The 23,853-nt window shown below is 40.2% G+C and overlaps 1 protein-coding gene across 5 annotated transcripts in view; it reads left to right on the top strand.

Moving 5' to 3' along the window:
- The window catches only part of DCP1B (decapping mRNA 1B), a 52,671-nt gene extending 31,739 nt beyond the window's left edge, over positions 1–20,932 (top strand). For 4 of the 5 annotated variants that reach the window (XM_037744602.1, XM_017545525.2, XM_037744603.1 and 1 more), the window contains 6 exons: positions 406–472; positions 2,917–3,052; positions 11,394–11,522; positions 13,640–14,518; positions 17,607–17,855; positions 20,702–20,932. In XM_037744602.1, coding sequence (XP_037600530.1) covers positions 406–472; positions 2,917–3,052; positions 11,394–11,522; positions 13,640–14,518; positions 17,607–17,855; positions 20,702–20,782 — 1,541 coding nt within the window. In that variant the 3' untranslated portion in view covers positions 20,783–20,932. Of the gene's footprint in view, positions 1–405; positions 473–2,916; positions 3,053–11,393; positions 11,523–13,639; positions 14,519–17,606; positions 17,856–19,838; positions 20,088–20,701 lie in introns of those variants that run through there. The other variant, XM_017545526.2, reaches the window with a different exon arrangement.
- Positions 20,933–23,853: the final 2,921 nt, after the last annotated feature.

Below are 23,853 nucleotides of genomic sequence, written 5' to 3'. Positions count from 1 at the left end.
GGTTCAAGTGATTCTCCTGCTTCTGCATCCTGAGTGGCTGGGATTACCAGTAGCTGCATCCTGAGTAGCTGGGATCCTGGTGTAGATGGGCACCCACCATCACGCCTGGCTAATTCTTTTTTGTATTTTCAGTGGAGACGGGTTTCACCATGATGGCCAGGCTGGTCTTGAATTCCTGACTTAGGTGATCCCAAAGTACTGGGATTACAAATATGAGCCACTGTGCGCCTGGCTCAGTGCTGTATTTTTGAGCTTTAACCCCAATGATTGATTTTATTTATTCAATAATTATTGAATAAATCAATTCAATACATAGATTATCATGTATTTAAGACGGAAAAGGAAATTTTTTTCTATTTTGTAGTTTTGAATATGCTCATAATTTGTTTGATGTGTTTTTTGCAGTGTCCATCTATGGAATTTGGTTTTATGATAAGGAAGAATGCCAAAGAATTGCAGAGCTTATGAAAAAGTAAGTGCTAAAAGGCTAAATATTTTTCAGGACCTGGTGCTTTCATTTGTATTTCTACAAAAGTATGTATGTAACTATACTATAATCTTAACAGAATATATCTCCACAGCAATTATTTTCACAGTGGTTAGGCAAACATTTAGTATTAATTAATAAATGAGAAATAGACATAAGAAACAACTTGCCACATTTTTACTAGGTAATATTTATCATCTGGAATGACTCATATTTTCCTGTCTCTGTGAAATATATATGAATTGTTCCAGATGGCAGTTTTCTTTAATATTTTCATTTATAAATTAGCAATTCTTTGCTTTGAAAAGTTATCAACATGCCTGTCAGTAAAAAGAACATTCAGAGCCATCCTAAAAGCCTGCTCAGGATTCTGTAAAATCTTTCATTTCCTTCCTCCCCCAAATGCCTTCCTTTAACTGTTATACATGTTTGTGGGAGCTCAGAATTTCCTCCCATGTCTCAGACACTGAGTACTTAGGATAGTCTTTATTTTCAAACTTCTTAGAAATTGCTGAGTTACTATTAGTTTAGTGATCAGTCAACCATCTCTCTCTTCCTTGTTACTAGTATCTTTCTTTTTTTTTTCTTGAAACGGAATCTTGCTTTGTCACCCAGGCTGAAGTGCAATGGCACAACCTTTGCTCACTGCAATCTCTGCCTCCTGGGTTCAAGCGATTCTCCTGCCTCAGCCTCCTGAGTAGCTGGGATTACAGGTGTGCACCACCGTGCCTGGCTAATTTTTTGTATTTTTAGTAGAGAGGGGGTTTCACCATGTTGGCCAGGCTGGTCTCCAACTCCTGACCTTGTAATCCACCTACCTCGGCCTCCCAAAGTACTGGGATTACAGGTGTGAACCACCACGCCCAGCCTAATCTCTTTCTTTTAATCTCATGGTACCTTGTGATTTGTCCCATTCTGCATTTTGGGAAACTTTAAAATTGCTGTCTGTCTTTCCCACTCTTGGCTTCCCTGATTGCATTGAAAGGGGAGGGCTTGCTCTCTGCTCTGCAATTGGTTGACTGATCAATTCTTGAGCCGAGGGCCTGCTCATGGTGAGGCAGTTATTTCCCTGCCATCAATGGGGATGGGTAAGAGCCTCAGAGTGAGATGAGTTTCTTGCACGTGCTGTGTCACAGCCTGGGACTGGACACAGCCAAGCACATAGGATGGCTGCTACCACATGGGTCTGACACTGCAGCTCTGTCTGCAAAAGAATCAATCCCCACTTTTAAATCCTGGAGCAAGGAAATGACTAGAAAGTGACCTCATGGAAAGGAAAAACAGGGAGCACCTTTTAAGAAATAAGATAGATTCCTGAAAGTCTATCTAGAGATAGCTAATTTTAGTTAAGTAGCTCAAGGTGCAGATGGTGATTAAGTGTATTCAAACTGTTTACCACTGTAACAGCTAGTTCCTAGAACAGTCATGTTACTGTAACTTGTGCAGCAGATAATAATAGTAAGATTTCATATAGATTAAAAAATACCCTGTAGCTCAGCCAAGAGGCCATGTTAAAGTTGTCAGCGTTCTGCAGTAATTACCCAACAGCTCGGGCAAGAAATCGATTATTTACTAGCAGTAAGCAGCTGATTTGCGTGAATTCAGACCCCCTCCCCAGTAAGAATTAAGTCTCTCAGTAAGCTCAGATCTTTTTTACCATAAACTTCATGGCAATAATAAGAATGTTAGCTGAAAGTCACAGCACATAAGGGGAACGTGTATTTTGCTAGGTGATGGGAGCAATCTGGTCTCTTCTGTATTGTTTTTCAGGCAACAGAAGAACTCATTGTTCTAAGTGCTTTTTTAAATGGCCCCTCTTCTCAGGGTTAGAATGGAATCTTTACCATGTTTTGAAACTGCCAGAGAACTACAGGATTTGAGTTGCTAGAATCAACCTTGCTTTGACTTCAAGGCTGTATGTAAAGTGGGGGGTACTTTCCTCATTATTTCAGAACTTTAAATTGGGTTTCCTTAGCAGCTAATGAGAGCGTCCTTCTGAATGTACTATGTGAGGAGTTGGCAGACTTTTCTGAAAGGGATCAGAGAGTGAGTATTTTAGACTTTGCAGTCCATAGGATTTCTGTTCCAACTATAGAATTCCGCCTTTGTAATGCGAAAGCAGCCATAAACAATACGTAAACAGATGAGCATGGCTGTGTTGAGCACGGCTGTGTTTGTGACCTTCTTTACAAAAACAGGTGGTGGGCTGGAATTGCCTTGCAGGTTTGCTGACTCCTACCCTAGATTCACCTACGTAGTCAGTGAATTCAGGACCTCAACTCTCATTTTTCTCCTTTAAATTCCTAAGCAGCCTTATTTCTAATATGGTTATAACAGGATGAAGACGACTAGGTGAGAACTGGGGTGGTTTTAAACACTGTTTGTATTGAATTGGTTTTTCTTGTGTGGATGTTCCCCCGTTTTTCTAGCCTAACTCAGTATGAACAGTTGAAAGCCCATCAGGGAACTGGAGCGGGAATCTCCCCAATGATCCTCAATTCAGGAGAGGGCAAAGAAGTAGATATTTTACGAATGCTCATCAAGGCCAAAGATGAATACACAAAGGTGAGTATTTGCCCTTCCTTGTGCTGCATACACCCTTCAGTTCCGCAGTGGGAATATTCTTGTTTAGAAAGAGTAGGTGCTGTGGGTCCTGTGCCTTCCACCAAACAAAATTATATTACAAATAAAAAATCTTTATTTGCTTTTAGTAAGCTAAAGAAAATGGTTTGCCTTTAAGTGGATTAAAAAATAGCCTGAGAAATCAATAGCCTTCATATATACAAATAGAAGACTTACTGTAAGACCCCAATTTACAGTAGCAACAAATGAATATAAAATTCTTTGCAATAAAATTCACAAGAAATGGGTAAAACCTATATAAAGAAAATGTTTAAAAACTCCTGAAAGGCATGAAAAAAGATTTGAACAAACGGAAATATGTGCCCTGTTGTTGGATAAAAAGATTGAACATAAAGCTCTTAATTCTCCTTAAATCTGTACATTTAAGGTGATCACTAAATAAATACCACTATTATTTTCCCCTCCCCCTCCGCTTCCCACTTCTCCCTTACTCTCTAATCCAGACAAGTTGACTGTAAGGATCATGAGAAGAAATATGCCAGAAAGAATAGCTGGGAAAATCCCGGCAAAGAAAAGTGATATTAGCAGGAGCTGGAGGTGGGGGAGATGAGAGGGTGATGGAGCAAGCTCTCCCTGATTTTAAAACACTGAAGCTTAAACATTTCACACAGTATCATGTCGTTGGTATTGATACCTAACAGCCCAATAGACCAATGGGACAGATTTAAGATTCTAAATCTAGGATTAAATCCAATTGTGTAGGAAATCTAGGATATGATAAAGATGATGATCTCAAGTCAGCTACTTGAGTGAATTCTTAAACAAATGGTATTGGGGCAAATGGTAGCCATTTGGAAAAATACAAAATTGAGTCTGTACCTCATGCCATACGCCAGGATAAATTCCAAATGTATTAGAAATTTAAATGTAAAAATATAATGATTCAGGTACCAGAAGAAAATTTGTATGGATTTCTTTATAATCTAGGAAAAGAGAAATCTTTCAGTTATGCCTTAAAACCCAAAAGCAATTCATTAAACTACATAAAAATAAAAATGTTTTATAAGGCTTAAATATAATGTAAGCAAATAGAAAAATACAAAAACAACTGCCCAAAAAATGTTTATACCAGAATAACAGGAAGTTATTTTATGAAGAGCTCCTAAAAATTGAGAAGTACAAAATTGACACTAGAAAAATGGGCAAAAATAATTTTTTTTTAAATTATAGAATTTGAAAACTAGCTGAAATAAATGTATGTAATTGAATATTATATTATGACATAATTAGTTAGTAAAAAATTAGAGTGACTTCAAAACCTGGTGCTTGAACTGAACACTCTTAGTGGGTTATATTTTAAGGATAAAAAGAACAGCAAGAAATTATAAACTTAATTCGTTGGTTTTATTGTTTGTAGTAATGTTGGCATTTTAATTTTTCTACTGTTGTGGATATAATAAATAAGAAATTATATAAACATAGTTGGAACCAAAACCTTAGTGTAACGGGAAAAAAATCAAATCCAATAAGTTAAAACTGTATAAGATTAAGTAGAAATATCAGAATTAGATCATGTTTTGTTTCATAGGTATAGAAACAAAAAATAGAGTTTCTAACTCTTGCCCTGAAAGGACATAGACATAAAAGTGACTAACTCAGTAGCAATAAGCATCTATATCGCCCAGATTGTTATTTCTAAATAATACTTCTTTCTAAAAGGTATCAGGACTCTTTAAAGAAATTTCTGATTCCAGGTCTGGAATAGTAAAACCAGCAGGGTCATGTGAAAGGGCACAGTGATCAGCTTCAAGGATACTGACCAGATCATCATATTCTAACATCAACAGGAATGACTACAATGGATTAAAACACACTGAATGTATAAAAATTTACGAGTTCATGGTAATGAGAAAGAGAGCAGGCAAACCAAATATACAAAACAAAACAAAATAATTATTAGTTATCCTTTGAAGGTGCTAAGGCACCAACTCCTTCCTCTGAAAATTGGTAATTACTATAATGGGAATGAATTAAGCTTTTATCCTGCCTGTCCTAAAGGGACTGGATCTCAGAGTAATCAAACAGCTGTGGTCAATGAGGGAGAGCTCTTCTCTACCAAAGAACTCCAGCTAGTACATATGGAGGGAATAATAGAACTTAAAGACACTCTGCTTAAAATAATTGACTCAGGCAGTGATCATCAGTAACATTAATGTTATGGGAAAGGTTGATAGAAACTTGACAGTGGAAGGTTCAGGTTGCCTCCACCTGAACCCCAGTGATTATCATTAAAAGTTAAATAACCAGACATTCTGGCTTCCCAATGTGATGATAAGATGTCGAATGGACAGCACCATCTTGAAATATTCTTGCCCAAAGAGTTGATCCTGAATCTCATTAAGCCTTGAGCTCTAACTTGTTAGTTTAGAGAAAGTGAAAGTGGGTGGGGAGTGAGGGGAGAACTGGTAGAAAAACAAATTAAATGATGCCAAGAGGAAGAAATCAGAAAAACCCTGAATGAAATGGCACATATGGGCAGTTGGACAAGTTTCTTCAACATGCCTTCGCCTTGATTATGAGCTTTTTGAGTAAAAAGAACATCCTTTATTCACCTTTATATCCCTTGTTGTCTTCAAAGTACTTAGCACATGATGAGTGCTAAATAATGGCTGCTGAATGAAGGACGGAATATTAATGTGAATGAGCCACAGTTTAATTATCCTCCTAGTGTGTGGCCTGAACAGAGATGCCTTAATCTCAGCTTCAGACAGTAACAGCTATTTCTATGTTCGTTTTGTGGGTTTTTTTTAATTCTTCAAAAGTCATTAAAATGTATTATGATGACTTGGCAACTAGTTGAATAATTATTTAATTTATTAATTATACTACATTATGCACACTGAAGATTAATCTTTAAAAGGTAACATTTCTGCCCTCTGGGAACTTAATGTTCTGTGAAGACAGCATAACAATGGTAAATAAATAATAAGTACAAATATTTAACAAAATTATTTTCTTTCCCTCCCTTCTCTCAACACACACATACTTTGTGTTGTTTGTGTTTTTTATCTTCTATATGTTACAATGTTTTGACATCTTAAAAACCTTTCTGGCTGGAGAGACTGCCCCTCCTAGGACCAGACAGTTTTCAGAGCTAGCAAAGGGCTTGGCCAGGGACACGTCTTTAATAGGCACACTAACCAATCCTGAGCCATACATATCTCCGCTGTCTGGCCTGTACAATATTTCTCTGCCTTAATCATCCCAGGGCCAGGTACCCAGCAACTAGGAACCACTCATACAGTTTAGAGCCTGCTGGAGTTATTCAAACTGGATAATCTTAACCTGTTTACCATGCCCTGCCTTGCCTTTTTTGAGGAAATCCAGTAAAGGCTCTAGTCTATGCCTTCCCCTTGCTGCTGAGCCCTGAGGCTTCCACATGTGGCCCTGGGTGTGCCTCTTGTCTTCAGGACCTGTGAATATAATAAACTTTGTTTTCCTGAGACTCTCCTGTGTCTCCTCTGTGGCCTCACCTGAGTGACCATCACGTAAAAGAACAACACATACATACTCTCTGTCTCTCAGAAACACTCATATATGGTTCTGGAGATTTAATTTAGGCCATCACTTTATATTATACCTATATCTTGGAATATTTTCCCCCTTATTTTATTTACCCTTCAGAATTTACGTATCCTTTAATGCTCAGTAAAAATGATACTTTTTATGTGGAGTTTTCCCAGATGCCTTCAGTCAAATTAATTATTCTTCCCAGTGAACTCAGTCTATTACTGTTTAAAACTTATTTTGTTCTTCCTCATTTATTACATTAAGTCAACTTATCTCAGTACACTGTAAACACTGTAAACGTTGAAGTTAAAACAATGTTCTGTTCATCTTTATGCCCTCACAGATTTGTTATAATGTTGACATGAAATACAGATACTTAATTTGTGTATAGACTGTGTTTTTCAATATATTTAAAAATCAAGTATATGCTGTTATATGTGTAATGTCAATTGCTCCAACTGTGAAATAAATAATAGAAGAAATTATTTCTTCTTCCCTTAACAGCCAGATGATGTGATACAGTGTTCCAGGACACCTGCATGATCAAGCTACTTTCCTAGTTGACATTTTTCTTGGTTTGTCATTGCCCAGTACAGGAACCCTTGGAGTCTTCAAGCTTTCCCTAAGATGGCCTCAGATTATTCTTCTAGCCCTACTACCCTCTACAAATGTTTGAAATTCCTGCCAAACAGAGTACCAATTTTGCTTCCTGAGAGTGCCTTTTCTCATACTGTTTTCTCCTCTTCTTCACCCATCAAAATATGATCAATCTTTCAGGGCCTGCTTCAAATGTTCTTTTTCCATCACCTTATTTCTGACCTGCCTAAGGAGGTGTGCGTGCTCCCTGCTAGCTTCCAGAGCCTTATGTTTGGAAGGAGCATTGCATCGCTTTCTTACATTCGTGCTGTCTGCACTTACACACACATTTCAGAAAAAGTGGAGATCCTGAGTAGGGTGGTTCTGAGTAGATGAAGGGGGTTGAAATGGAAAGGTGATGAGAGAGAAAGAAAACAGAAGTTTTCTTCTGAGAGCTTTTTGGGAGGCGAGTCTCCATTGCTGAAAGTGTTCAAGAAGAGATTGAACGGTTACATATTGGTGATGTGATAAAACAGTTTGGCTTGTGTTGGATAAGTATTAAACTAAAAGACTTCTGATATGAGTTTCAATGCTAGACCTATTTTTTTGCAGTTTTTTTTAAAGAAAAATTAATATTGAATATATTTATAGTATACAACATGATGTGTTGATATACATGTACATTATAGGGTACCTAAATCAAACTAGTTAACATATGCGTTACCTCCCATATTTATCATTTTTGTGTGGCAAAACAGTTAAAATCTACTCTTTAGCAACTTTCAGTATACAATATATATCGTTATTAATTACAGTGGTCATGATACACAATAAATCTCCTGAAGTTATTCCTCCTGTCTAACTGAAATTTTGTATCCTTTGACCATAATTCTCCTACCCCCAGGCTCTGGCAACTACCGGTATACTCGGCCTCGAAGGATTCAACTTCTCTGGATTTTATGTATGAGTGAAATCATGCAGTATTTGCCTTTCCGTGCCTGGCTTATTTCACTTAATATAATGTCCTCCAGGTTCATTCATGTTGTTGCAAATGACAAAATTTCATTCTTTTTTAAGGCTGAATAGTACTCCATTGTGTATATGCACCACGTTTTCTTTATCCATTCATTCATTGATGGACACTTAGGTTTATTCCATATCTTGGCTCTTGTAATGTTGCAATGAACACAGGAATGCAGCTATCTCTTCAACATACCGATTTCATTTTCCTTGGATATGTACCCAGAAATGGGATTCTTCAATCACATGGTAGTTCTATTTCTAATTTTTTGAGGAGCCAACATACTGTTTTCCATAATAGCTGTACTGATTAATATTCCCACCAACAGTATACAAGGATTCCCTTTTCTTTACATCCTTGCCGACACTTATGTTTTGCCTTTTTTATGGTAGACATTCTACCAGGTTTGAGGTGATATCTCACTGTGGTTTTAATTTGCATTTCCCTGATGATTAGTGATGTCCAGCATTTTTTATATACCTGTTGGCCATGTGTATGTCTTCTTTTGAAAAATATCAATTCAGGCCCTTTGTCTGTTTTTTGATTGGAACATTTGTTTTCTTACTGTTTGAGTTCTTTATATATTTTGGACATTAACTTCTTATCATATGTAAGGTGTGCAGGTATTTTCCTCCATTCCATAGGTCACCTCTTCACGCTGTGGTTTCCTTTGCTGTGGAACAGCCTTTTGGTTGATGTGATCTCGGTTGTCTATTTTGCTTTTGTTGCCTGTCTTTAGGGTCACATAACAAAAAAAAATCATTGCCCAGACCATTATCAGAGAGCTTTTCTCCTATGTTTTCTTCCAGTAGGTTTACAGTTTCAGGGCTTATGTCTAAGGCTTTCTAGAATTCTTAAATTTGCAAATATCCAAAGAAGTAAAAGTAGGACAAATGTTGAGTTACCGGTATATATGATATTGGTAAAGTGAAGTCTATCTAGTTTACAGGAAGTTGATAACATAATTTGAAAACCTTATTTTGGCCAAAATTTCATGCATTCTCTTTTGAGAAGTAACTTCCTGTGAATCTGCTGTAAAGTAGCAAAGATGTTAATTGGTGTTTCATCTCTTTTTATCTCCTCCCTATTCAATTCTAGTTGAGATGCAAGTGAACAATAAAATAACCAAATTTCAGTAAGAGCAAGAGTCGGGACCAGAAATGTTTTACAGGCTGCATAGTTAGGCTTGGAGTATTCAGAAGTGGACTATTTGTGTTTTGTGGCTTAAGACAAGAATTAGTGGCTCTTTTCTGGGTATAGCTATGAGTTATTTATGAAATTATAGAAATTTTTTTTTGTTAAATGATAAAATTCAAAAGAATATAAAAAATAAAATCAATAATTCTATAACCTAAAGATAGAAACTTTTTATACTTTTACTGTATTTTGTTTCAGACATCTCTCTTGATATAAATACATATGTTCATGTATGTATGTGTTTGTGTGTGATTAAAATTGGATTATATGACATACTTTTTGAGGTTTTATTGTATTTTAGCCTCAGCATCCAACAGAGGAAGTTTTTGAGATTTTAAAGAAATGCCTCAGGTTCTCTGTGAAGAATCCATTACATACTTTTTCAAAAACTGTTTTTTCCCCCAGGGTTTTAAAAGTATTTGGGTCGGGAAAGCACAGAAAATTAAACAACTGGAAAATGAGCTACAAAGCACTGAGGTGGATGATTAATTCTGAGCACTCTGATAAGAGGGAGCAATTGTTACATAAAAGCAAGGCTTTGTAGGTAGACAGTCATAGTGACACAGAAAACAGCTTCTGGAGATACATTTTGACTATGAAAAGCTATTAGGGTTATGCATATCAAGAGACAAAGCTGCCTCTTAGCCCATAAGAAAATGGGCATAGGGAAGCTGGGAAAAATCTGCTTTTCTTTGCCAGAAATTCAGTGTTTCTGAACATAGAAATAGACAATTGTGTAAGGGATTATACCTTAGCCTGTATGCTTATCTTGTCTTGGTTATCCATGTCTTGGGAAAGCCAGGCCAATTGGTTCATGTAGCCATTCCATCATTCACCTAAGAAGAATTGGAGATACCACTTTGTGACTTATAAAGTGATTGCACATCCCACATAGTACTTGTGCCAAATATACGAATTATTGATAGAATGCCTGGAAGAAAAGATTTAATCTTTTGTATGGTTAACCTTACATACAGTGCACACAGTGGTCATAGATGCCACACCCCTAGATCGCTGCATTAGAAAATACACCCTGATAACTGTAAAGCACATTGGGAATGTTGGGTTCCCAAGGGACAAGATTGTGTTTACATTTCATTTCACGTCAGGTACAGTGTGGAATGTTTTGGGGCCTGAGGCCTTAAGTGTACAGTGGAAACTAATGATGCTTCAGAGAGTCCCATTGTACAAAAGGCAGCATTTTACATTGTTTTATTTAGTGTTTTGGCAAACTAGACACCAATATCATTGCTGTGCTCTTTTGTTATGAATCTGACTGTGTTAGCAATTGCATCGTTGGTTAATGTATGATAATGAGTCAGTGTTTGAAATGATGAGATTTGTCGCTTTTCTCTTTCTCTGCAAAATTCTAATTTGTAGTAAGTGGCTCAGAACACTCAGATTTGAATTATTCTGTTTATGCAAGAAGACATTTATTAAATAAAGATGATGTTAGTAATTTTTAAATCAGTGATTTGCATCAGCTTTTTCATTTCTATAGACCATAAAAGGTTGAGTTACTTTGATGAATGTACTCAGCTACTCTCCAATTTTAAGTCAACTGCTTAAATTGTCATATTATTTAAGAAAGAGTTTCTATAATTGTTTATTATTGAAAAGCATTAGCCTGCATGTATTTAAATGTATAGTCAATATATTAAGCATTGATATATATATAGCCTTTCAATTAAACAGGTGTCTAAGAACCCCTTCGTCCTGCGGCTGGTGTTAGTAGTAATATTTAGAGCACTGAATTGTCCAACTAAAAAAATTAAATTAGAACTTGATTTATACTCAAACATAGCTGTTAGAGAAATTTAAGGGATCTTCCTTTGTGCATGAAAATCTATCCAAAACAGGCATCTACCAATTAGATAAGAAGTAAAAAGGTAGTCTTTTTAAAAGACTAAAGCTTTTTGAAGCCAAAAATGAGGTGGTTGTTGTTTTTTTCTATTTCAGTGTAAAACCTGTTCTGAGCCAAAAAAGATAACCAGTTCATCTGCCATCTATGACAACCCCAATCTCATCAAACCAATTCCAGTGAAACCCAGTGAAAACCAGCTACCGCATATACCTCAGCCCAGCCAGGTACAGAGTCCTCTGCTTGTCATATTCAGTGTGTCTCTAGAATTCTTAAAGAACTTTGACCCAGAATATAGTCAGGGGAGGGCCTGGTGTTGCTGAAGAATGCTTTCAGGTAAACCCAGGAAAGAGAAATTTCAAAATATAGATTTTTTTCATTATTAATCATTTACTCTTCCTAGAAGAGGGTTAAAATTTTTACTTTTGTAATATAGCACATTCTGTGCTAATCTCTTGTGAACTTGAACTCCTTAAGAGATAATGTATTTTTTAAAAAACAACAAGCCAGCACAGTGCTCAAGCCTGTAATCCCAGCACTTTGGGAGGCCAAGGCAAGAGGATCACTTGAGGCCAGAAGTTTGAGAGCAGCCTGGGCAACATGTAAGATCCCATCTCTACAAGAAAATTAGCCAGGCATGATGGCATGTATCTATAGTCCTAGCTACTCTGGAGGCTGAGACGGGAGGATCACTTGAGCTCAGGAATTTGAGGCTGCAGTGAGCTGTGATGCACCACCGCACCCCATCCTGGGCAAGAAAGCAAGACCTTGTCTCAAAAAACAAAAATCAGAAAACACCCTAGAAAACTAATAACATTGTCAGAGATCACAGAAACATTACCCATTGGGTCCGTATTCTTCTGGGACAGGTGGTTTCCCGAGGCCACCTGAGAGAACAACAACCAAGGCAACAAAACTGAGTTTAACACGTCTAACACGTCTGAGCACCTCCTCTGTGCCAGATGCAATGCCCGCACTAGAGACTGGGGTAGCTGCTGCAGAGACCTCAGAGTCCAGAGGAGTGATAGAAAATTCCTCTTCAGGCAGGATGACCTGTTACTGTATTTGCAATCTAAATTAAAAACATTACAGCAGCTTTTGTATTAGTGTATGTATACATATTTCAGAATAGTATAGCCATGACAAAAATTGTCAATCTGTAGGTGCCATTAATGATTATAAATATAATATTACTGTATCATTTTGTCATGGCTATGACTAGTTAGAAAGATTTTCTTAAAGGAATTAGTTTAAATCGATTTTGAAAATGAACATGGAGCCAAAAGACACAAAGACTAGTAATGAAAATCTTATATTGAATTTTTAAAGAAAGTAAGTCTTTTCTAATTTTTTAGCTTTCTTTTTATTGCTTGTTTTCCATGGAAAGTTTTTATTATATTTTAATAGAGCGACCTGAATATAAAATAATTTTAAAATGAAGCTCTTGTTTTCTTTTTGAGATAGGGTTTTATTCCTGTTGCCGGGCGGGAGTGCAGTGGCACCGTCTTGGCTCACTGCAACCTCTGCATCCTGGACTCAAGTGATCCTCCCACCTCAGCCTTCCAAGTAGCTGGGACTACAGGCTTGTGCTGCTATGTCGGCAATTTTTGTATTTTTTGTAGAGATGGGGTTTTGCCATGTTGCCCAGCCTGGTCTTGAACTCCTTAGCTCAAACAGTCTGCCCGCCTTGGCCTCCCAAAGTGCAGGAATTACAGGCATGAGCCACTGTGCCTTGTGTTTTCTTAGTGCAACTATGCAGAAAACAACAGAAAGAGGTAGAGAGCAGGAAGGAAGTAGCTTTGTAAGTGTCTGGGCCAAGGTAGATTTTATGTATCCAAGGACTCTTCAAACCCTACCGTCATATATTTGAAAGGATCAAGTTATATTAAAAGTCTTCTGTTTCTTTCCAGCCCTAGATTTCTATAATTCTGTGAAAAGCTACTAGAAATTCAGAAATTCTCATATTCCTTCTCATATTACTCTGCAGGCTTAGATGGGCTTCCTATTGAAGAGATTGTGTATGTTTTTAGTGCATATAATTTCCTACCAAGGTGGTTTCCAATCTGTGAAACCCCAGGCCCTCGAAGATCCTATACCTGTTTTTTCAGTCAACGGATACTAAAATATAACAACTGTCTTGGGGGTGCAAGGGGAGCAGGCTATGAAAAATTTTGACATTAAAAAAGGAGTCTCATTTTTAAAGTTGATTATATGATTTTCATTCCCTCTAATCGATCCTTTGTAAATAGAGTAAGTCATCAGTTAGGTAAGTTAGGTTTCATAGCACTCCCTCAAATAACCAAATTGTTTGCAGACTCATCTCAGATATCTTTATTTTTTACAGACCTTAGACCCTGAACCCCAGCACTTATCCTTGACAGCTCTGTTTGGGAAGCAGGACAAAGCTGCATGTCAGGAGACTGTAGAGCCTCCACAGACCCTCCACTACCACCACCAGCTGCAGCAACAGCAGCCGCAAGAGAAGCTTCCAATTAGGCAGGGGGCTGTTCGCTCCCTGTCCTACGAGGAACCCAAAAGACACTCGCCCCCCGTTGAGAAGCAGCTCTGTCCGGCGATTCAGAAACTCATGGTCAGGAACACAGACCTCCACCCATTGTCAGAGCTGCCTGAAAACCGGCCCTGTGAAAATGGCAGTTCCCATTCTGCAGGAGAAGTTTTTAGAGGACCTGTCCAGCCAGGGTCTCCTCACAACACTGGGACTTCTTGTGGTATACAAAATGCTTCCAGAACTCAGAACCTGTTAGAGAAACTTCACAGTACCCCACTGGGGGCTGGAAACAAGTGTGACCCTAGTACACCAACACCTGCCAGCTCAGCCACGCCGAACCGCAGCAGAGCTCCCACTTCTGTCACCCCTGTGGCTCCAGGAAAGGGTCTGGCTCAGCTACCACAGGCCTATTTCAATGGCTGCCTTCCACCTCAGACAGTAGGACATCAGGCTCATGGAAGAGAACAGTCCACACTCCCAAGACAAACACTCCCCCTCTCTGGTAATCAGAGTGGCAGTTCCGGAGTGATCTCCCCTCAAGAGTTGCTGAAGAAGCTTCAGATTGTGCAGCAGGAGCAGCAGCTGCATGCCTCTAACCGGCCAGCCTTGGCCGCTAGGTTTCCTGTGCTCACTCAGAGCTCTAGAACAGGAAAACCCTTGGAATCCTGGCTCAGCAAGACATCCAGCACAGAACAGCAGACTCCTCTTTTTCAGGTAAATATGTACCAGGGGCAAAATAAAACAGCCTGGCAGCATAGAAAGACTTTGTCTCTACAAAAACAAAAAACAAAGTTAGCCAGGCTTGGTGTCTCACACTTACAGCCTCAGCTACTTGGGAGGCTGAGGTGGGAGGATCCCTTGAGCTCAAGAGGCAGAGGTTACAGTGAGCCATGATCGTGCCACTGTACCCCAGCCTGGGTGACAGACTAAGACCCTGTCCCTTAAGAAAAAAAAAAAGAGACGAAAAGGTATTACTGTAGTGCAGTGAAATTTAGAGTTCACTTCTGTGCTGTAAGGACCATGTATCACGTACTTTCTGTTTGGAGCCACCTCTGTGCATCTTGATTGCCCGAACTTTCTACCTGAAAGGAGAATCTTCACTTTGGCTAACAATGTGATAACCTCCCCCTGCCTTTTTGAGAGCGTTTACTTGTAGAGTTAAATTGTCATAATGTTAGGAGGTCTGAAGACCAACATAGACATGGAAAAAAAGCCTCATCTTTGACTGTAGGAACATAGTATGGTCTGCTTTGAAATCAGTGTAGAATACTGAGCATCTGACCTCCTCTGGTGTTTCAGCCTACAGTAAATTATTGCTTATTCACTTATTTAGTAAATATTTTTGAACACTTACTACATGTCAGGCATTATCTACATGTGGGTACAAAATGATGAAGAAAACAGACTCCTTACCTCTACCCACAGCCCATGCTCTAGGTTCTTGAAATAAACAGAAAGCAGCATATTTCCTCCTTAAAGGCGCAGTCTATTTTTATCTTTCTCGGCATCATCAGTGTAGCCTAATGAAGATCAGGAGAGATATGCATGCCACCCACCTCTACCCCCCACACAAACTGCCAGAGAGGGAAAATAGGACCATTTTTAGAAGTATTCTGTCCTTTAGGGAAGATGCTTCTCCATGTCTATCACTGACTTGGGACAGTGAGGAAACCACAAGCTTGATCGTCTGCCTGTGGGTAACATCTGGAGATCTGACACTGAATTGTTTTCCCTTTGGATTGGAACACATGTATTGAAAGTACATTGGGTTTAAAAATTGGAAGGTTCTCCCTGTGTATCACATACATAATCGCTGGCCTTTCATCATGTTTTGTTATGTACCATTTTTTTTTTGTTGTTTGTTTTTGAGACACGGTTTCACTCCTGTTGCCCGGGCTGGAATGCAATGGTGCGATCTCAGCTGACTGCAACCTCCGCCTCCCAGGTTCAAGCGATTCTCCTGCCTCACTCTTTCGAGTAGTAGGGATTACAGGCACCTGCCACCACATCCAGCTAATTTTTTGTATTTTTTTTTAGTAAAGACGGGGTTTCACCATGTTAGCCAGGCTGGTCTCGAACTCCTGACCTCAGGTGATCCATCCACCTTGGCCTCCCAAAGTGCTGGGATTACAGTTGTGAGCCACTGTGCCCGGTCTATTATGTAACTTATAACAGTTTTTCAAAAATCTATCACTTTTGGTCAGGCACAGTGGCTCACGCCTGTAATCCCAGCACTTTGGGGGGTTAAGATGGGAGGATCGCTTGAACCCAGGAGCTTCAGATCAGCCTGGGCAACAAAGTGAGACCTTGTCTCTATAAAATTTTTTTGCTTTTAATTAGCCGGGTTTGGTGGCGTGCCACCATGGTCCCAGCTACTTGGGAGGCAGGAGGGGGAAGATCGCTTGAGCTCGGGAGGTTGAGACTTTACTGAGCCGTGTTCACACCACTGTACTCCAGCCTGGACAATAGAGTGAGACCCTGTCTCAAAACAAAACATTCCATTTTTTGAAAAGAAAGATCTTGGGCATGTACCAAAAGTCTTTGTGAGCCCCTGAGTCAAAGTGTTCTCCTTTATTATTTATTAACATCCCTAACCTGAGTACTGGCTGCTATAGAAACAATATTCATAACTCCTGCTCCCCCTCATTTCAGTGTTATTGTCCCTCTTTTAAAAACGTCTGCTTTTTTTCTCTTTGATGATTTAGAATTAGAAGCAGGGAATGAATATAGTCTGACTTACATTTCTGATGTACAACTCCTTTGACTTTTCAGTACTCACAAATATCAAGAGCCGAGTGAGGGAGGCGTGCATTTCAGCAGCCCACGCTGTGCACAGAATGCTTGACTCCTCCTCCGGGGAGCATCGCTGCTCAGCACCGCTTCTCGAAATGTCACGTAGGGACAAGTTAAAAGAAACAGCCTGCCTTCCTCTAGGCCAACTTCTGCTCAAAGAGATGCTAAGGGAGTGATTATAGAATTACAGCAACTTCTAGCTTGCTGGCCTCTGTGCCTCCCTCCCAGGAGCTCTTCTGGGGAGTTAGGAGGCTGATAAATAACATTCTTTTTTTTCCCTGAGTTAGAAGCAAATGATAGCTGTAGGAGTCAGTCAGCTAAGGATCAAAATGTCACTTGCATAACTGAAAGGGCTGTTAGAAAACTTGGTTTCAGGTCTATTTGCCAAGGGAGTTAGACTCACCAGACAGACAAGGCCATGGCAGGGCTGAGCAACAGGCGGCACATCAGCTGCAGAAGCTAAAGATGCGGGCTCTGCAGGCAGGCAGATCCTGTCAGGGAAGGACCCAGAAAGGGTGGAGCCACACATCACTCTCCCTCCCAAAGAGAAGTGCGTGAGGCTGCAGGAGGGGCAGGGAGTTGCTGTCATAGCACCTTCTGTGCTCCAGGGTCAGGAGGGGAAATGGGTAGGCCCCTATCAAGTAAGGGTTGCAGCTCACATAGGTTGTGAGACCTTTAAGTCAGAGTCATGACAGGTCCGAGGAAAAGGTCAGTAGTCCTAAATGCAGATTGCCAATACTGGCAGTCAGCCTGAAAAATAAACTGTCACTCAGAGGCCAAGCTTCATATGCAGTGGGAACAGCAGTCACCACAGCAGACCATACCAGAGCTGCTCAGTGATGCCAGAGGAAGGTGCACGGAGAGTGGAACAAGAATCAGTTACGCGTAGACTATTCTCAGCTAGGGAAGCTGTGCACAGGGAATGCTTAGATCACCCGCATCCACTGCTGCAAGCTGTCATGCCATGAGCTGCTCCTGACCCCACCCTGTGTGTATTTGCTGTGAGCAGGTCATCTCACCTCAGCGCATCCCTGCTACAGCAGCTCCTTCTCTGCTCATGTCCCCCATGGTGTTCACACAATCCACCTCCGTCCCACCAAAAGAAAGGGAGAGCGGCCTCTTGCCTGTGGGAGGCCAGGAGCTGCCTGCTGCCGCCACCAGCCTCCTCCTGCCCATGCAGAGCCCAGAGCCCTCCTTGATCACCAGCAGCCCACTCACCAAGCTCCAGCTCCAGGAAGCACTGCTGTACCTCATCCAGGTAAGCGGGCACGTCGTCTCCCTTTGCACCTGACCACACCTGTTGGCTTCCTGGCTGTGACTTTGATATAAAGACTTGGCCATGGCCTGCTTAGCTTCCCTGAGAATAACAGGTGTGTGTAACAACTCATCCTGACCCCAGTGGCTCTGTGCTCATTTAGCTCAGTGTTATTTAGAATACCAAGTGTGGCTTTGGGTGTCTCAGCTCTTCAAGGATTTTGTCATTTGAAGGACTGTCTAAGGTCTCCAAGCTGTCATCTGTCAGAAGAGAAGGAAGCATACACTGGTGGTTAAGCAGTCTCTGAGAGGACCCTGGGTGCTGCCGGGGGCCCGGACAGAAAACTCACCATTGGGAAGTAGAGGTGGGAGCAGTCCTGGGCAAGGGCCATCTGCCGAGTGGGGAACAGGTCACTGAGCGAGTGGAAAACAGGGAGGGAAGCAAGTAATGGCCGTGGCTGCTGCAGGTGCGTTTTACAAGTCATTTTGAAATCTGCTCATTAGGATGGGTTGGAGCGACAGGACTCCTTGTGAGCCGCTTGTCTCACTTGTCTATGAAATTGTGAAATAATAATGAGCACAGTAACAGCTAACACCCCATAGAGCTGGTGCCAGGCCCTGTTTTAAGTGCCACACACATATTAACTTATTCACTCCTCACACAACAACCCTGTTATTTTTCCCATTCTACAGAAAAGGAAAGTGAGGCTAAGCAACTGGTGAGACAAGCAGCTCGTTCATAACACAGCGGGGATGCTCCATGCTGCCATGTGGCTCGGCTGCCCATCTGTGCTGCATGTGAGCTCCTGCTACCGTGCAGGCCCCTAGCCTGGCCCCTGAGTGCCACTTCCCATGTGCTGTCCCATGGGCCATGCTATCCACATGAATGTTACCAGGGACCAGCCTCAGGAGAACATTCAGCACAGGTGCCCCAGCAAAGCACACCCAAAATATAAATGGTAGGCCTTGAAAAGTGGAATATTTGTAGCCAGACAGACTTGAGACACCCCAGTTAATGTATTTAGGTGTCTTTTTGGTAGATAGTCATTAAGAAAATTTCTGCGGCACTTTGCTTAAGCATCAGGTGGCCTTTAGAGAGCAGGCTAGCCCTTCTGCGGTTGTCTTGTCCTACTCAAAAAGACATTGGTCTCTATTAGTAAAACATTTTTTAAAAGCCTACATGTTGGCCAGGCGAAGTGGCTCCTCACACCTGTACTCCCAGCACTTTGGGAAGCCAAGGCGGGAGCATTGCTTGAGGCCAGGAACTCAAGATCAGCCTGAGCAACATAGTGAGACTACAAAGAAGGAAACCGTTTGAGAGAGAATGAAAGGAATAGGCTAGAAAACAGCAGAAGTGTAGTAACGATCAGATATAAAGAAGGTCAGCAGCAAATAACTGAGCCTTACTAATTAATAAATAAATGTCAGGATAAAAATATTTGCCACCTTTTAAAGCTATTCCTGGTAAGCTCATGAGGAATTAGAAAGGACGTCTATGAACTTCTTTACTTTGAGCAAATTTCTTCAGTTTGAATTTAAAAGATCCATATGTTTTTCTGACTCATTCCATTCAGATCACATTGTCTTGAGACTCTGTTAGTCCAGAGTAGTTGCTGAACACGGCTGGTTAGAAATTACATTCCCCCTCGCTCCATGTCGGAATGCATTTTACTTCTTCCTGTGTACTAGACCTCATCTTCCCAGTCACTCAAAATGGTCTGTTTTTAGTCTCTGCCTCTTGTTAGGATGCAGCCTCATGCATAGGAACTTTGTGACTACTTTGTAGGAAAAAAAGGGATAACATCACTCTCTTCATTGCATGAAAATAATGCTAACTCTGTGTGGGGTGCCAAGAGGGAATGAAGGGGGAATGTGAAGTGTGGGTGAATTACTAACGCTGCAAAGAATTTGAGTGGGAAGGAGAAGCCTCTAGAATTAAAAAATGAAGAAACCCACTGATTAGACCATGATTCCCACTCTCGGCCAGGCAAAAGAGCCCAGAGACTACCAGTCTTATTCCTGCCCACTTGCCAAGGCCAGAAATTTTCCATAACTTATGGAAAGACTTACATGGACTTTGATGAAGTACTGATGAAGCATATTGGAAGTAAAATCCTAAGTAATGCCCAAAACAAAGTAAACACATTGTAGGTGACGTGGAGAGCCTTTAAAAACCACGGTGGCTCATGCCTGTAATCCCAACACCTGGGGAGGCCAGGAGTTCGAGACCACCCTGAGCAACATATTGAGACCCTGCCTCAACAAAAAACTGGCAAAGAAAAGCCAGGTATGATGGCACACACCTTGTAGCCCTAGCTACTTGGGAGGCTGAGGTGGGAGGACTCCAGGAGGTTGAGGCTGCAGTGAGCTATGATGGTGATACTGCACTTTAGCTTGGTTGATGGAGTGAGACCCGGTCTCAAAAACAAAACAAAACAAAAAAACACACCACAGCAATCTCTTAACCAAACTTTGAGACCACTGACTTGGATCATGTCCTCCTAACTCCTCTGTCTGCTGAGGTCCCTTGTCTTTTCATGCAGCAGACCCAGGCTGTTCTTGAGTAAACCTTGCTCCATGCTGCCATGTGGCTCGGCTGCCCACCTGTGCTGTATGTAATGAGCTCTTGCTACTGTGCATACTGACCGTGGAAAACCAGCAGCTCTGTCCAGCCTTGCCTCAACCCCACATAACATTCACACGTGCAATTAAAAACCACCAGCTGTTAGATCAGACAGGGAGAGATGAGCCTCTCAGTGTCCAAATGCCGGTTCAGCTCTAAGACAGAGGAAGCCTTTTGTGTCTGCCAACCAAGTTGCATTCTCTTGGGTCTTTCTATTTGTTTTCCAGAACGACGACAACTTCTTAAATATAATCTATGAAGCCTATCTCTTCAGCATGACTCAAGCAGCCATGAAAAAGACTATGTGAGAGCAAGTCCTTTTAAAACTGATTTTCAAGGTCGTTCTAGAACTCCAGCACAAGGTTCTTTCACGTCAAGTTTTGTTTCCTTCAATGTTTCTGCCTTTTATTTTAAAAAAGTATGTATAATATGAAGTAAAATGTTTCAGACTTTTTTTTCTAGTCAGGTGGAGTTTTTTAATTAAGTTCTGGGATACATGTGCAGAATGTGCAGGTTTATTACATAGGTATACACATGCCATGGTGGTTTGCTGCACCTATCAACCCGCCATCTACATTAGGTATTTCTCCTAATGCTATCCTTCCCCTAGCCTCCTACCCCCAACAGGCCCTGGTGTGTGATGTTCCCCTCCCTGTGTCCATGTGTTTTCCTTGTTCAACTCCCACTTGTGAATGAGAGCATGTGGTGTTTGGTTTTCTGTTCCTGTGTTAGCTTGCTGAGAATGATGGTTTCTGGCTTCATCCATGTCCCTGCAAAGGACATGAACTCATCCTTTTTTGTGGCTGCATAGTATTCCGTGGTGTATATGTGCTACATTTTTTTATCTGCTCTATCATTGATGGGCATTTAGGTTGGTTCCAAGTATTTGCCATTGTGAATAGTGCTGCAATAAACATACATGTGCATGTGTCTTTATAGTAGAATGATTTATAATCCTTTGGGTATATACCCAGTAATGGAATTGCTGGGTCAAATGGTATTTCTAGTTCTAGATCCTTGAGGAATCGCCACACTGTCTTCCACAATGGTTGAACTAATTTACACTCCCACCAACAGTGTAAAAGTGTTCCTATTTCTCCACATCCTCTTCAGCATCTGTTGTTTCCTGACTTTTTAATGATCACCATTCTAACTGGTGTGAGATGGTATCTCAATGTGGTTTTGATTTGCATTTCTCTAATGACCAGTGATGATGAGCTTTTCTTCATAAGTTTGTTGGCCACATAAATGTCTTCTTTTGAGAAGTGTCTGTTGATATCCTTCACCCACTTTTTGATGGAGTTGTTTTCTTCTTGTAAATTTGTTTAAGTTCCTTGCAGATTCTGGATATTAGCCCTTTGTCAGATGGATATTGCAAAACATTTCTCCTACTGTGATGATAATTTCTTTTGCTGTGCATAAGCTCTTTAGTTTAATTAGATCCCATTTGTCAATTTTGGCTTTTGTTGCCATTGCTTTTGGTGTTTTAGTCATGAAGTCTTTGCTGTGCTTATGTCCTGAATGGTATTGCCTATGTTTTGTTCTAGGGATTTTATGGTTTTAGGTCTTATGTTTAAGTCTTTAGTCCATCTTGAGTTAATTTTTGTATAAGGTGTAAGGAAGGGGTCTAGTTTCAGCTTTCTGCACATAGCTAGCCAGTTTTCTCACCATCATTTATTAAACAGGGAATCCTTTCCCCATTGCTTTTGTCAGGTTTGTCAAAGATCAGATGGTTGTAGATGTGTGGCATTATTTCTGAGGCCTCTGTTCTGTTCCATTGGTCTATATATCTATTTTGGTACCAGTACCATGCTGTTTTGGTTACTGCAGCCTTGTAGTGTAGTTTGAAGTCAGGTAGCATGATGTCTCCAGCTTTGTTCTTTTGCTTAGGATTGTCTTGGCTATACAGGATCTTTTTTGGTTCCATATGAAATTTAAAATAGGTTTTTTCTAATTCCATGAAGAAAGTCAATGGTAGCTTGATGGGGATAGCATTGAATCTATAAATTACTTTGGGCAGTATGGCCATTTTCATGATATGATTCTTCCTATCCATGAGCATGGAATGTTTTTCCATTTGTTTCTGCCCTGTCTTACTTCCTTGAGCAGTGATTTGTAACTATCCTTAAAGAGGTCCTTCACATCCCTTGTAAGTTGTATTCCTAGGTATTTTATTCTCTTTGTAGCAGTTGTGAATGGGAGTTCACTCATGATTTGGCTCTCTGTTTGTCTATTATTGATGTATAGGAATGCTTGTGATTTTTGCACATTGATTTTGTATCCTGAGACTTTGCTGAAGTTGTTTATCAGCTTAAGGAGATTGTGGGCTGAGACAATGGAGTTTTCTAAATATATAATCATGTCATCTGCAAACAGAGATAATTTGACTTCCTCTCTCCCTATTTGAATATCCTTTATTTCTTTCTCTTACCTGATTGCCCTGGCCAGAACTTCCAATATTATGTTGAATAGGAGTGGTGAGAGAGGGCATCCTTGTCTTATGCCAGTTTTCAAAGGGAATGCTTCCAGCTTTTTTACCCATTCAGTATGATATTGGCTGTGGGTTTGTCATAAATAGCTCTTCTTATTTTGAGATACATTCCATCAATACATAGTTTATTGAGTTTGGTTTTTGAGTTTTCCTTTTTTAGCATGAAGTGGTGTTGAATTTTATTAAAGGCCTTTTCTGCATCTATTGAGCTATTCATGTGGTTTTTGTCATTGGTTCTGTTTATGTGATGGATTACGTTTATTGATTTTCGTTTGTTGAACTGGCCTTGCATCCCAGGGAGGAAGCCAACTTGACTGTGGTGAATAAGCTTTTTGATGTGCTGCTGGATTCGGTTTGCCAGTATTTTATTGAGGATTTTCGCATTGATGTTCATCAGGGTTATTGGCTTGAAATTTTCTTTTTTTATTGGGTCTCTGCCAGATTTTTGTATGAGGATGATGCTGGCCTCATAAAATAAGTTAGGGAGTCCCTCTTTTTCTATTGTTTGGAATAGTTTCAGAAGAAATGATACCAGCTCCTCTTTGTACCTGTGGTAGAATTTGGCTGTGAATCCTTCTGGTCCTGGGCTTTTTTTGGTTGGTAGACTATTAATTGCTGCCTCAACTTCAGACCTTGTTATTGGTGTATTCAGGGTTCGACTTGTTTATGGTTTAGTCTTTGGAGGGTGTATATGTGCAGGAATTTATCTATTTCTTCTAGATTTTGTAGTTTATTTGCATAGAGTATTTATAGTATTTTCTGATGGTAGTTTGTATATCTGTGGGATCAGTGGGGATATCCCCTTTATCATTTTTTATTGTGTCTATTTTCTTCTCTCTTTTCTTCTTTATTAGTCCGGCTAGTGGTCTATCTATTTTGTTAATCTTT

Source organism: Cebus imitator, unplaced genomic scaffold (genome assembly GCF_001604975.1).
Source record: "Cebus imitator isolate Cc_AM_T3 unplaced genomic scaffold, Cebus_imitator-1.0 Scaffold179, whole genome shotgun sequence".
Taxonomy (NCBI): Eukaryota; Metazoa; Chordata; class Mammalia; order Primates; family Cebidae; genus Cebus; species Cebus imitator.
This window is presented reverse-complemented; position numbering and strand designations above follow the sequence as displayed.